A 16,230-nucleotide genomic window follows, 5' to 3' on the forward strand; every position below is an offset into this window, starting at 1 on the left:
CTGTCTTGAGATATGTCCTATGGTTAAGACTAAAATTGTTGCCATTAGACTAAATAAGAAGCTTGCTTTCATATTTGAAAGAACCAATAAAACTATTGCTTGAAAGGAGTGATAAAAATGTCACAGTTGATATGCATTAACATTAGAAAGGCATTAAGTTCCTATTTAGCATATTTTTTGTTTTCTGAAAGACCTATATGATTTTCACTACAAGATGTTAAGTAGAGTGCTTCAATATGTATTTTTTATTTAACAACAAATAAGGAAAATGTTTCTTCGTTTACAGTTTATAATCTTTCTATATCTGTGAAATGCAGTTTAGTATCAATACCAAAATAAATTAAATTAGTGAGTAGGAAGTCCTCTATTAACTTGGGATACTGTTCTTAAGTAGTGAAAATATTGTTATAATGGCCCAAGTGAAAACCCAGTAAGTTTCAAAGTGATTGTACACTGACAATCCGTCCTAAGATATACTAAAAAAAAATTCTAAGAAAATATTCTGCATTTCAAATCAATATAACATTATAATCTGTCATTTGAAAGTTCTTCAAATTATTTCTCCTCTTACACATCTTCATAGATATGCTGTGTTCAGTTCTGTTTTTCCTGAATGCCAAAATTTGCAATGGGTAAGATAAATATTGGAAAATGTAGATGTATAATTATAGCATTAGCATCTAAATTTTTACAGGAATTTTGATTCTTTCACTTTCCCTTTAGTTCAGTGATTGCCTGAACTAGTCTCTTTCATCATAAATTCATACTTGTGATAAAATCACTTTATACCTCTCAGACAGTGTGAAGTCTAGAGAATATGTATGTATGTATGTATGTATGTATTTATTTTGCCAGGTTGTTAGTCTTTTCCCTGGTGGAATGGTATTAATTTTTTGTAGCATAAATGAGAAGCAGACTTTTCTTTTTATTTCATCATTTGGGATTTTTACATACTTCCTCCTAATGCTTTTGTCTTCCACTAAGCAACTTATAAAGAAACTAAATTTCTGCTACTTTTTTGTTGTTTTTTTTGTTGGTTGGTTGATTTTCCTCAGAAAGCATAGCTTTTCTCATCTGTTTCTGGGGTAGTAGTTTTTTCTAAAATATTTACTTAGTGAATCTCACTTAGTGACACAAACAGTCACTAATTCACCCAGACATTTTCTACAGCAGGGAAATCCTGAATAACATGGTAAAAGATAACAAATATAACTTATTTAAATAATCATAAATATTTTCATAACACTAGTCTAGAGTCATAGGCACATTAAGACAGAATCCATGTCAATATCGTAAATATTGTAAACATTCTGTGGACTTAAATTGCAGAGCATCAAATTGAAACTGAAAAAAGAACATAAACTATAGTTCTAGTCAGTAACTGCATTCTCTTACAAAATATGAAATACTAAAAGGAACAGAACTGAAATAACTCTAAAAATCTTCCTAAATATCATCAATTTTTTTTAAACTCTTGTAAGCTGGAATGAAATAATTTTCCTGTATACCCACAATATAGAGTTTTATAGTAATTAGCATTTCAATGTGTGCTAACAGCTTTTATGGCAACCTGTTTTAAGAACTTCTTCAAGCTTTGTGAACATCACAAAGCAATATTTGCTTTCCCTTTTACATCTACTGTAGTCTGTGATGTGTTTTGTCTCTGAAATTTTTAATAAATGTCATTAGAGAGCATAACTGTACGTCATTGTTCCACTGCATCTCACTAAATGAAAATATACTATAAACTCCAGTTCAATTTGTAATACTCACTGTATGAGAATTGCTTTTCTTAGAACTTGTATTTCCAAAATTGTTGGGGCCCTCCCCCCCTGCCATATGGTCCTGGAAGAGGGGCCCTGGGGGGAGACACAGGGTTCCCCTGCCCCTGCTCAGCCTCGTTCCCATGGGTTGGTTTGTGTTCCCTGCGTGGGAAGGACCCTCGGGTCCGGTGACTGGAACAGTTCCTGGGCAGAGCCCCGGCCATGCGGCTGGAGAAATAAACATCTCTGAAACATCTACCACAAATCAGTCCATATATATTTCTTTTCCATGGGCCTTCTTGTTTGACACATGTGTTACAGTATCCGCACTGTAACACAAAATGACTATGATATTCTAAGTCTTAGATAGTGAAACACCTGCCAGTAAGGTAAGACACACACCTGTAAAGAAATTTAGGGTCAGAATGCCAATATGTGTGTGTCCTTTCTTCACAGCTGTAACCTGCCCCAGCATAGAGACTCTTCTCTCAGAACATGTTGTCTGGAGACTGATTTCTGGGTCACTGAACGACTATGGAGCTCAAGTCATGCTCAGCTGCGCTCCTGGATATTATTTATTGGGTCAAAGACTCATACAGTGCAGGACTAATGGAACCTGGAGTATTGGCAATGAGAGGCCCACCTGTAAAGGTAAGGAACAGACTCGTTTAAAGAATATCCTATGCTTTTTAATACATATATTTTCTTCTATAAATAAAGGTTTTTAAAAACTATTTTGCTCTCACATTCCAATAAGTAAAAAAGTGTGAAATTTTTATTAACTTGAAACTAAATTATTCCAGCTCCTTAGGTGTTAAGTACAATATGCTTCATACAAGAGCCAATGAAGTAGCAGCAAGAGATCAATCTGTATTTATTCAACTAGATTGTGTATAAGTAGGTAGAAAATACTGGGAGAAAATGTTATTACTTTAGAAGATTCCAGATTAGAGTTAGACTAGAAGATGATATTGCTTTGACCTCAGGTGAAGCATTAAAACTGTACTGTTGGAGAAACATTCATATGAGCTTTTACAGTGTCCTCATACAAAAATGCCATAAATTACACCAACCCTGGCTTTGGATGTTTAAAGTTTTAGAGAACCTTGGCATTCTCAGTGGAATCATGCAGATTTCAAGGGTTACAGTGCCAAAGTCTTAATAATTTTTTCCAAAACTTCATTTTTTTCTTTTACAATGTGTTATTTTTTAAATTCAGTTAACTGCAATTGTGTCCCTTTCTTTTTGTTAGTACATACTCAAAAATGTAGTTTTGATATGCTGCCTAATATGCAGCTACTGTTCAGCTGCTGACAAGTCTTTGACAAGATAGTTCTTGCCCACCCTCTACAATTACAGAAATTTCATGTAAGTAGAAAATGGGGTTATCCACATCAGATGCAGTTAACCAAAAGTGAAGTATTAGATAGAGAAACACAGGGAGTTGCTGATCGAAGAGATATTAGTTAATTTATAAGAAAGGTACATTATTTTGCCTTTTGCTAGAGGACTGATTAGTATTTAATTATAGCAAACTTCATCACCCAAGAGATATTCAGTAATATTTCCATTGGACGTGGATCATTAAGATCCAGAACTACACTGTAGAGTATTTTGAGGAGTCTGCTGCTCACTTTCTCTATGTCATTCACATGATAAGGATAGATTGTATAAATATATATTCTAGTTGTTTATTTTTCTGAAGCAGAAGGAAAGCTAATTGAAACACTGATGATAAGGGGTTTAGATCAATGTCTACTTGTACATAGTGTCTCTAAAGGAATTGTAAAACTTCAAATTAAAGGGCAATCTGGATTAAGAGAGAGATAATTAGTAAGTTTATTTTTTTAAGAATATGCTGAACAGATGCCTAAGAAATCATGAGATAGCTCATTATTAATGTCGTTTAGGTATTTTTAACTGTAATCTCTAATTAAAGCCAATAAATGTGTTTAGAACAGTTCATTCTATTCCATTTTAGGAATAGAGTTTGATTTTTTTCTTTTTTTAACAAAAATGTAATTCATATTCAGCATTAACGTTAGAAATTATAAAGTTAGGCTACTCCACAGATTACATTAATGTGACTTGACCGTAGTCAAAATGAGTCTTACTCATGTCTGGACACATAATGTACATAAGAAACTATGATCATATATGTTCTGATCATGACTGAGTTAGTTAACTGTGTAGTAGCTGGTACTTGATTTTATCCAAATTCTAACCAATTCCGTGTTGTTTTCTAAAGTGAACACTTGAAAATATATAAGAGTGGGGCCCTGGGATTTCAAATAGGAAGCTTAGTTGTGATCAAGATGCTTTTGAAAGTAAACATATGATTTGTGCTAACATATGATAAAATACAGTTGAAGCTCTTGACGACATTGGTCTGCATCTTAAATTGCAATATTAGTGATATACTCTTTTAGAAATAAAAGAAATTACAGAATGTTGTTAATTAAGTTAGAGTTTGATACATTCTTGAAACACAATTTTTCACGTGGTGTGCAATTGCTGTGGGCTGTAGCTGATGTTACAGAAAGTTTCTGAGATAATTGGTCAAGTCTAGTCTTTGGCAAAACCAGAAGATTTGTTGTTTTACCAAGCAGACTATCATATATGCTCTATGCTTATGAATAGTAGTGGGAAATAAGAAAAAAGACAGTTCATAACAATTCAGAGTACTACATGTTAAAAAGATACATAATATCTTTAAACTGACACAACTCTTAAAATGGCCAGGGAAAGTGTGTTTGAGGAGTAGCCATGGATATGTTCACATGGAATATAACCACAATCTCCTCAGGAATTCATGTAATACCCTTGTTTCAGAACTAGAAATATGGATTGGCTGCAGTCAAGGTATGCACGTATCCCAAAGAATTTTTAGATTTAGAACATATGTTGCCAAATCCAGCATAATTTTAAGCCCTTTCAATGGGATACAACTCTTGTATTTATTCCTATTATGTTTTTTTTTTAAGAAAACACAAGGTGATATATTGTCTTCCAGTCTAAAAAATTATGAAAAACATTTTCATATTTCAGTATGTTCTGTTGTTTTTTTTTTTTCCTAGTTATCTCCTGTGGTGGTCTTCCATCTCCACCAAATGGAAATAAGATTGGAACCTTAACAGTGTATGGAGCTACTGCAATATTCACTTGTAACACAGGATACACATTAGTTGGTTCTCATGTGAGAGAGTGCTTGGCAAATGGTCTCTGGAGTGGTACTGAAACCCAATGCCTAGGTAAAAACCCCAAGTTTCTGTTCTTTGTTTTGTTTTGTTTTGTTCTGTCTTAATATCAAGAACTGGAATTCTGCTCTTGTCAAGCAACAACATTTTTGAATCAGTGAGAAATAAAGGTACCTTAAATATGAAAATATTGTATACTGAATATGATTTTGTGCTATTCTACTAGCATTTATCTTTTTATTAGAAATTAAATTGTATTTTATGTCATTGTAATGCTTTTCAAACCAGTATGGTTTTTAAGTGACTCAAATAATTACCCACATAGCATTTTTCTTTGTGAACCAGGGTGTGTGATGAAACTAAGCTTCAAGATAATCTTCAATTAGGAGTATTCCTGGTGCATTCCAACTACAGTTGAGTGTTCAGTGTATTGAGCATTCAGTCAGGGGAAGCAGACAAGAGGCAGCCAAAATCTCTTTCAAACCCTGAGATTTATATAGTTTGGACATAAAGTTCTCACCGCAACTCTTGCTCTCTTCAGATTCACTCATATTGGTTTACACTCCTAATACAGACATATAAGAAAAAGGTTCCCTTTTTGAGTAACATTTGAGGCTAAGCAGTGGGTTTATTCTTGGTTGTGGACAGTATATTTATTTCTGGAATCTGTTATTTGCTTTGTCTGCCTTAATTTTGCAGATTTTTTTCTTGCCTTATAGCGGAATGTACTCAGTTGTTCTTAGGAAAAGAGGAATTCTGCTTTCCTCTTCAGAGCTCAACCTCACATAAAAAGCATCTTTCTTCTCTGCTGCCCCACTATGCCATTTTAGCAGAAAGACAGTGTTCCATGCTTATCTTTATGTTCAGGTATACATGGGAATGTCCAAGCATCTCTCCTGGGTGGAGGAGTTTTACAGCTTTTGCAACACTGTGGATCACATGCAGTCCTCTGGTGGAAGGCCTTAGAAATGAGTCTGTGGGCTATGTCCTCCCTGCCCCAGACCCAGACAGAGCTGATTTTTAGCATAGCTGCTGAGTTGGCTTTCCTTGTGGATACATTCTTCTCCCCCAGGCTTGTTTACTTCTTAGACCTGAGATAATTGGGTAATAGAACCACCTTTATCTTATCTCAAGTTCCCATCAGGTGGCTTAACTTTCTGTCCAGATTTCCAGGAATTTGAAGAGGCTTCGAATGTGGGGGAAAGGTTTGATGACCACACATGAGCAGTGGCTTTTTTATACAGCTTGCCATAGTGAGTAAGGTCCTACAATGATCTTAGCAATGTTTGAGCCATTAACCATTAACATCTCAATCTCTCACAGATACTAGGCTGCAGCAGAAAAAAAAAAAATAGAGACAGAATATTTTCAGAAAAAAAAATAGGATGGAATTATGTAACTCAGATCCGAGTTAAGATTTTGTAACCTTTCACTATGTATTCCTGATTGACACCTTCATTTTGCAACAGTAATGTTTGTAGTTCAGTTTTTGTGAATATAGTTTTAGAGTATATTGTCTCTTAAGATACAGAAGGGTCAAAGGTAGTGACCATTGTCTCATAGAACTAACCTAACATCTAAATGTCAGTTCATTGTTAGTGACTTCCCAGCAAGATGCAGTTGTTTCTGGAAAATTTCTTGAAAATGAAGAACACTTTTCTGGTTTGATATATTTTCATACCTTATTTTTTAATTTGAAATATCCGGTATTAAGAATGATGTCATTTTGATGTAGGAAATAAGCATAGGAGAGCATAAGCATAGGATGTAGGCATAAGCAGAGTACACTAGTTGCTACTTCTTTTGATATTTAGAGCAGTAAAGAAGTAAAATAAACTTTTTTTACCTAGGGAAAAAATTCCACTTAGGTGCTGGTTAGGGGAGTGTTATGATTCAGCATTACTTTTTTACGTGCATAAGTTCATCAGTTCCACAGTGTAAGTATACAGGAGCTTTGTATCTAAAAACACATCAGCTATCTATTGGTGTCAGGTTATCCCTGAAGTGAGGCTGACTGACATTTAAATATGTTGGAACTGCAGCTGTGAATATCCAACAGCCCAAAACTTGTATGTGTAAGAGTGTTTTCCACAGCCATTTCTTCTGTTCCGAATATACAAACTCTATTGTAAAAAAAAAGAGCTATGACCCCTGTAGGTTTTTCCAGTGTGTTATACCATTCATTTTGTCTAATTCAGTTTTTTACAAATCCCCACTGAAATTGGTATAGATTACTATTATCTCCTTACAGCTAATAACTTTTTCCCACCTGACTATCTGCATTCTGCATTTTAAATTATTTTTATAGATCTAATCTCACTTGTAATGAACACAGGACCTCTTGCAGGAGCTATTACTGCAATAAAAGCATTGCTTGTCTTATGATGCTTCCCAATTCTTTTTCTGAAAACTTAGATGGACTTTAGTTCCTATTTGATTGATTTTATTGTTCAATGAAGCCCTTTGCTTAGAACTGTTAAATGCATGGATCTACCTCACCAGACAAAAAAGATCACATTTAGAGCTGGAAGGTTAATCACTACTTAGTCTTTGCTATTTCAAAATCAGACAAGCTCTATAGTGACAAAAATATTGTACAGTTTTGAGTGTGAAAGTCTAAATTTGAGTTACCCCATGCATGCTGCAGAAAATTTTGTTTCTGCTGCTAAGCCCTTTTCTCCCTCTCTTACACTCTCTCACATAAGGTATATTAATATCAAGTTCTTCAGACACTTAATATAGATGCAATTTAGAATACAATCCAAGGTCAATGGAACTATGTAGGCTCCTCCAGAGAGCAATCCAGGAAAGGTAAATTCTTAAATTTTAAAGCCAGATGATGTGAATTCTGCTAGTTGGATATTCCTAAATTTCAAGGACAACATGCCCCAAATTTATTTCAGAGGTGCTTCTAAGACTTACCTGAAACCTGTGAAAATCAGAAGGCAGACACCCAGGGAGCTCTGAGTGAGCCTTTCCATTTCAAAGGAATTATGACTTACAGATGCTTTTTGTCTACATTGTACCTACATGAATATAATTCAGGACAGTTGTAGGTGAAAATAGGTATCACTTTATGTTACCCACTGATCCATGTAGAATCAATTTATGATTTCAGTCTAAATGAGTACACTAATTTCTGTATCTCAGGAAATGGTTTGTCAAACCCTTATTATTTGTCTCTAAAGAAAGCTAAAACCAAGGACTATAGTTAATGAGTCTAAGGCTCAATATGAGTCCTAAGTCTTCAGGTTGTTAGTATTACATGTATTTTTTTATTAGTTATACAAGGATAAATATGAATTGTTAGGCAAGATTCCTTTCAATTTCACTCACTCTAACTGCTGATATTATGTATCTTTCCCTTTTTTCCTTCCAAGAGTATTTGCAACTATAAGTCACAAAACCTATGTGTTTTTATGCATGCTTTATGTGTATGGGTGACCATAGGTTCATGTAGGACATAGGGCAAATTTGAAGCATTTAAATTTGCCTGACTCCATCTGTAAAATCAGTGGCACTTAATCATGGATCAGTGTGTTTTCCTGTGTTTTTATGACTTTCAGGTGCAAAACTACACATAAACAAGTCAAGGACATTCTTAAAATTGAAAGTTAAATATAATCTACTTCGTGCCATCTTTTATTTATATGATATATATAATGCCTTAGATTTATTGAAAATATCCTGCTGCTGACTGTGCTTGTGTAAAAATATCTAATCCTTTAATTGATAACTCATAGGTAAACTGCAGTATAATATCATGATACTGGCTTATATTTGAAATAAGTATTTTAAAAAAATAGAATTATTTATATCTTGCTTTCCAGGTGTTTTAGAATAAAACTACTGAACCAACCTTGATGCATGTGAATAATTTTCTAAATTCTTGAGGGCATATTTTACTAAAAAATCCCTTCACAGCCTTCTTAATTTTCTTTAATTTTAGTTGATGAGAAAATTACATATATTTTGTGTCACTGCAGTGCTCTTTCAGTTCCTGATATGTTGGAATAGTTAATTTAAATGAGTCAAAATTCCCTGAAAAATCATTAAATACAGTTGGTGGAATGATCTGTAAATGAAATGTCTCACATAATAAGTCCAGCAACTTGTTAAATCCCCATTTAAGAGAAAATGCATAGTATTTTTCTTTATGCCAGGTGGCACGTTTCACCTATCTTTTTACTTGAAATTCCCTGTGGTCCTGTGTTTGTCTTCAATGCAGCTACTGCTTTTCAATTCTTCACTATTTAGATCTAGAAAATTTAAAAAAAGCCAAATGTATTCCTTTCTATTTCACCTCAGTCCCTGGAAAAAAATTAGGGAGTAAATATTAGGAACTAATTTCTAGGCATAGGGATAATAAGAAAATTGGGAACAGGCAAGATGGAGGAATCAAAAGCAAACCTTGGTAATCTTACTGCCTTTTCCAGTGACTGAGGTGTAGATTTCAACAGTAGATTTCTTTCACTTTGTGTTGTAGCAAAACTTTGGAAACAATCTCCCCTTGTATCCTTGTAGCCAAATTGAGAAGACAGGTACTGGATGGGGGGACTGCAAAATGGATGGAAAAGTAATTGAGCCAGCAAAATCTAAGGGTATTGTTTCTTGATTCGAAGTGTGACTAGGAGCCAGTGGACACTGAGGATGAATACAAAGGCCCATACTATCTAGTCTCTGTCGGTCACTTGGATAACAAATTGGGATGCAACAAGTTTGAGGATGACACCAAATGATGGGAGAACAGTTGATGTGTGAATTGTAGTGCTGCTAGACAGAGGGACCTGGAGGAATGGGCCAACAGGAAGCTCATGAAGTTCAGGATAGACGAATACAGAATCCTGCACTTTGCCTAGAATAATGCCATTTGTGAGTACTCTTGGAACTGACTGGGTAAAAACAAGCTTTACAAAAAGCACCCAGGTAACTGAGTGGAGAGGCTGACTAAGAGTTAAAAGTGTGGCCTTGCAGTAAAAATATCACAGACTGGAGTGTATTAGCACCAGTGTAGTCAGCAGGTCATGGTTATTTTTTCCTCTTCAGCACTCATGTGGAAAATTGTTTGTAGTTTTTGTGTCCTCCACCATAGAAGAGATATATTGCAAAATGAAACAAGTTCAGGGGAAGGACCCATTAGGGGCCAGGGGCTGGAGTATCTTTTAGACAAGGAGAGGCTGAGTGAGGCTGGAGGAGAGACAAGGGTAAAGGCGAGCATATTACTAATTTGGACTGAGAACAATAAGGTAAATTATTCCATGACGCATTTCAAGGAGAAAAATATGCTTACCACATCCTCTGTTGCCATATTCTCTGTCATAAAGGGAAAAGTTCATACTTCTTCCTCAAATTTGCAGAACAATACCACAATGTCTTCTTGGAGGCATCAGCAATTCTACAATTAGGATTTTTATAATAATCCTGTAGGTATAAAAAACCTAATCGAGTGGTATATGTTTTATCCTTCTAATGTTTTAGAGGAGCCATTAGGTGTGAATGAATACAATCTCTAACATTATTAAAGGGGCTTTATTAGAAAGGAGTTTGAACCCCAAAGAGAAGTTACAAACAGATTGCTGTTGATGGATACAGCCTGCATGAAACAGAAGAGATCACATACACACAACCCATTGTAGCTGCAGTCTTGAGCCTTAGGTCCCAGTCTTCACCTCTCAAAATGAGGACTTAGCATAGTTTCAGATTAAATTGCTGCAGTTTTAATTAATCTGTATCACCACAAAAAAAGAACTTTTTTCTCCTCCTGAATTAGTAAAGAGAAATAGTGTTCTGAACTAAATCATTACTTTGCTTCCTCAGTGCCAGGACTGCTACTATCCTGGAATAATGCATTCTGTACTGTTTTAACAGCAGCTGAAATAAGGAGCAAAGAGTGCTGGCAGATATTCCTTCCTGTTCATGCCTTCATCTATCTGGAAAATGCTTATAAATTCATATCAATGTCAAAATTATAGTAAGCTCTTCTTTATATTGCTTTGCAGTTTGGTCAGTACCAACAAAAATACCCAACTTCTGCTCTTTTTTTACAGTGAAGTGCCTTAATAACGTTGCCTTTTTCTTCAGAGAAGTGTGAGGTCTTTAACTCTCAAACCCATACTATTATTTTATAATAGAATTCTCATTTCTCTAATTCATGATTTTCTTCTTCAAAAAAGTCAAAGAAATATCATCTGTAGGTTTTATACCTGAGAACTTGTTCTGCACAGTGCAGTAGTTGACTCTAAATATATTGTTTACTGAAAGGAAAGTTGAAAATTCGATTTTTTTCTTGTAAGTTTTGGCAAGTCTTGTCAAAATACACATTTTTAATGGGATTTTCTTTTATCGTAGCTGGTCACTGTGGCTCTCCAGACCCAATTGTAAATGGTCATATTAGTGGAGATGGTTTCAGTTATCGTGACACTGTCGTCTACCAGTGTAATCCTGGCTTTCGGCTTGTTGGTACTTCTGTCAGAATTTGCTTACAGGATCACAAGTGGTCTGGACAAACTCCTGTTTGTGTCCGTAAGTAAAACTCATTTTTCACTGAATTATTGCTATTATTTCAAACATAATTGAGCATTAACAGTGGATTGGATGTTCGAAAGTGTGCTCAGATCAGATATTTATTGGACCTATTGTCAATTACAGGGGTTGTTACGATCCAGTTTCTAACCTAGCACGGACTTGTTAATATTTTCAGTAACTCCTGATTTCTGTTGTTTCAGAAACAGGATGGCATAGACACTGAAGGGGTTTGAACAGCAGGCTGCAGCTGTGTAACTTAATCTGTCATTTTCTCTTTGTCCAGGTATAGTTGTTATGTCAACCGTGGGCTTGCTGAGCCTCTCCCCTATTTTTTCACCAGGAGTAAAAAATTCCTTTGTATACTTTAATTTCTCAGAGAACAAAGCTGGACTAGTGTTCATCTGTGCAGTTCTGATGGTGATTGCCCGTTTTTTTCAAATTAGCTTCAAGTTGACTTAATGCAAGCCAAGGCATGGCATTGGGTTATGCTACATCTGGTAGAAAAGATGGTAACTTTTTATAGCCTTTAATATTTTCTTAATTCACCTGGTTTTGAAAATCCCATAATTAATTGCTAGAATTGCAGAATCTTTCCTTCTCTAGTTCCTTCTTCATTTGTGTGGTGGGTTATCTGACATTTTCTGAACCATCATCCATTTAATCAGTCAAATCCAATTCATCTGTTTTTTATTTTACTACCTTATTATGTAGTTGATTTTATTTCATTTTCGTTTCAATTTAATTAATGAGCCCCATTTTTATACATTTTTTTTGTTATTTTTAATGGAGCATTTGTATCAACTATTTCAGTGCTGCATTTTTAGGATGTCTACAATTCAGACAGAAGTATTGCTGTCTACACAGAGAGAGTCACTAAGATGTTCAGCTTTTCTGTTTAGTCCATGTTAGATTTCTAAATGTTCAGTATTTTTTTTTTAGGGTAAAATAAAAATTTCTAGCTGTATACAGTAGCAGGAAATATCTGCCAAGTGTCATTGTCCTTTTAAAATCCTATTTATATCTTCAAGTGATTTATATTTGTCAAAGGAAAAATGGCACTAGCTAGCATTATTACTATTTGTGCATTCATTTGACTGTGCAGTGAATAAAGTCTCTTAAAAAGAAAGGTGGAAAGCTGGTTTGGGGCAGGGGGGGAGGGACAGGAGGCTGTTTTTTCCTAAATGGATGTTATCATTACTGTTATGAGAAGAACTGGCATCAGTTTTTGTTATTAGGGGTTGCCTAACGCTTTCCATTACAACATAGTTCTCTTTTGCTTAGAATGCTGACAGACTAAGGATTTGTTTTATGTCAGCATCCAAAATTCAGATGAATTTCTCCCTTTAATTAATTTATTTTTAAGAAATTCTCATACAAATCAGACTGTTATTTTTGAGATGTAAAGTGAAAACATACTGTTCATCAATGCTAGAAATGTGTTCTACTAAAAAATTCTTCTGACTGAGCATTGTGGAGCATGAACTAGAAATATGTTTGTGGTGGGTTGACCTTGGCTGGATGCCAGGTGTCTACTGAGCTACTCTCACTCCCCTCCTCAGAAAGACAGGGGCAGAAAACAAGATGACAGCTTACTAAAACAAAAGGGAATGGTTGCATGTGCAAGCAAAGAAAGATTTTGATTTTCTACTTCCCATCAGCAAGCAATGTCCGTCCGCTTCCCGGGAAAGAGGGCTTCAGCATGTGTAATGGTCGCTCCCAAACAGAAATGTAAAGAACAGATGCTGCCTCCCCTCCTTCCCCACTGCCACCCTGCCTTGCCTCTTCCTCCTCCTTCCTCTTAGCTTGTACATCTGAGCAAACATCATATGGTATGGAGCATCCCTTTGGTCAGCTGACCTGGTTATATCCCCTTGCAAGGTCATGACCACTCCCATCCTACTGGTGGGAAGGTGGGAGGTTGGGGAGACAGCACTGATGCTGTGCAGTGCTACTCAGCAGTAACAAAGCTCTGGGGTGTTATCAACACCTTTCTAGCTACCCATATAAAGCACAGCACTGTAAGACATCCATCTCAGGTAGATCCAATACAATGGCAGAGATATTACAAAGATGTTAGGGGCAGTACCCTATAAAATTTGCCCCAAATTGGTCTTATTTTGTGAGATTTTTACAGAAGATCACAACTTTTTATATTTTTAATTTACTTTGAAAGGATTTTCAGGTTTGTAAGGTACCAGGCATTGTAATCTTAATATCTAAGGAAGCCTTTGTAGTTCTCCACCCATGACTACTTAAGCTTCTTAGTTTCATATAAAAGTCAGCCTCCTTCATCTTGCCAAATTTGTGACACGCAGGTCTTTCCCTGTCTCTTTACTGGATAACGAGTTGGACCACACTTTAGCCAAGTATTTTCTGAAAGATCTTTCCACTTGCTGCTTGTTGAGAGTTAATAGGAAGTAAGAAGATTTCTGCTTAGTTCTTCATGAGTAGCAGCACAACAGAATCAAAAGATAAAATAAACCTGTGTACAGGTTATTTATTCAAGTATGATAAACACTAGCACAGAGTTGAGAAGTTCTGTTTGTGCATGTGTATATGTACAATCTGATTTTACATTGTCAGTATCTATGCTTTTCTATATTTTCCTATAATATTTTAACATCTTGTCACATGGAAAGCTAGAGCTTGACCGTAATAAGCTTATTGTACAAGTTCTGTATTAGCAAAATGAACATACGTAATATATAAAATGGGGAAAATTTACTCCCAAAAATGATTTCTCTATTGTCATAAGAAAATCAAACTAAAAGAATCACTATTTCAGCAAAGCAATGCAAGATCTTTGAAACTGTAATGCTTCAGAACTCCAGAATGTTCTGAAATAGTGCATCAACTTCATTTGGCACTACTACATGTTTAAGCTTGCTGGGAATAAATATTTTCCTTTATCGGTATTAGTAGGACTTTTTATATGCATTTTTAAAGGTCTAATACATATCAGATGTGTATGAAAATGCATATATTTTGTGTATATATATATAAATAAAAAATAGAGATTTAAATTTATTTTTATTACAACTTTCAACATAAAGTAAAAAGTACGTTCTAAGATTTTTTAAAAAAAAATAAATTTTTTCTCCTGGCAGTAAAGAATTCTCAATAAATATATCCTATTCTTTTTCTTATATGTCTTGTATAAATGTCAAAGCCAAATTCAGAAGGGAATAAAAAAAAAAAAAAAACCTAAGAGCCAAAACACCAAAAGAGCTCCAACCTGCAAGTGATTCCATGGATCAGTACTTTTCACTTAGATGCTAACCTGCCTATTTTTCTTTTAACAGCAATCACATGTGGCCATCCTGGGAATCCGGCTCACGGAATGACTAATGGCAGTGAGTTCAATTTAAACGATGTGGTAAATTTTACTTGCAACGCTGGATACTTGCTTCAGGGTGCTTCTCGAGCACAGTGTCGAAGCAATGGGCAGTGGAGTAGTCCTTTACCCAACTGCCGAGGTAAGAAAGTTTTACCCTGCCTCAAAATACTGGGATATAATTCACGAGTCTGTCCTTTAGGAATTTATTCCCACCTTTATTTGAATTTCTGCATGTCTGTATTGGAGATTGTTGTTAGGGCTGAATGTTGGGGAAGCCTATGCTTTTCAGTATTTTACCTAGAACTTCTCAGACTGCAATCACCAGCATTTAATTTATAGACATATAAAGTGAACTTTGTATCACAAAAGTTACATTACACTAATAAATTGGAGTTGCCTGTCTAGCCTGAATTAGCTGCATTTTAGTACAGTTTCCATAAATGGTAATTATAAAATTGAATATGTATGTATCAAAACAGTATTAATTCTTTTGTTTCCTAGCAATACCTGAGAGATGTGAAACCTGATTTTTCTTACCCCACAAAAAAAAAGGGATAAAGTAGGATTTAATTCTGCTTGGTTTTTTTGCAAAGACATTTGAGCTTCATTACTGGTGTGCTATGGGTAAGATGGGCATGTTAGATATATGAGAATGCAGCAAAATTTTGTGATATGAGGAAATCTGTATCAAATTTACATATTAGGAATGGACAAACAAAAACCATTTTAAAACACAATCTACAATTCTCTGATTGAATTCTTTATCCAGATCACAGTAGTGTAATTAAGATTAAAAGTCTCTGAAGTTAACCTGGTTTTACTCCTTCCATTTTTGACCACTGCTTTTATTTATTTTCTTTAATGTTTGTCTATTGTTGCAGAATATGGAGCTAACAGCCCACCTTTGGTCTGTTCCACCAATGTCTTTATCAGACACCTAAAATCTGTTCACTAGTTTATTGTTTTTATATGCCCCAAAATAGCTTCTACTGCTATAGTACATACTTTCTCAATGCTAAATCCAGTAGGATACTGATATTTAATGATATTGTGAAACATTTTCTTTTGAATCACTGAGGCAGACTGAGTATCTTCTGCCTAAATCATAGATACAAATTGACAGAGAAGTGAAAGGCAGGACATGAGGTAAATCATGTAAGATATACCGAAAGATTTCAAAGACCTGGGGAAAACTTTTTGAGATGCTCTATATCCTTCAGTGCTCTTTTTGTGAAGGCTCTGGAAGGAAATGTATTTCAATGGCTCTAATTTACAAATGTTGTTCCTGGTCATATTCAAAGCTGGAATTCTGGGGTCATTTTTAAATGTTAATAACAGTTCTAATTTCCAAATATGCAAACCAAAAACAAACTTAAAAATGCTTAGTGTCTTGAAAGCATCCGATGGC

At 35.1% G+C, this 16,230-nt stretch overlaps 1 protein-coding gene across 1 annotated transcript in view; it reads left to right on the forward strand.

Moving 5' to 3' along the window:
- The window catches only part of CSMD1 (CUB and Sushi multiple domains 1), a gene marked incomplete at both ends in the record, with an annotated part of 1,098,128 nt that overhangs the window by 1,035,431 nt on the left and 46,467 nt on the right, over positions 1–16,230 (forward strand). Inside the window, 4 exons of the mRNA XM_082276664.1 lie at positions 2,220–2,414; positions 4,841–5,014; positions 11,309–11,482; positions 14,788–14,961. Coding sequence (XP_082132790.1) covers positions 2,220–2,414; positions 4,841–5,014; positions 11,309–11,482; positions 14,788–14,961 — 717 coding nt within the window. The remainder of the gene's footprint in view (positions 1–2,219; positions 2,415–4,840; positions 5,015–11,308; positions 11,483–14,787; positions 14,962–16,230) is intronic.

The sequence above is a fragment of the Coloeus monedula genome (genome assembly GCF_965178545.1).
Source record: "Coloeus monedula genome assembly, chromosome: 2".
Lineage (NCBI taxonomy): Eukaryota > Metazoa > Chordata > Aves > Passeriformes > Corvidae > Coloeus > Coloeus monedula.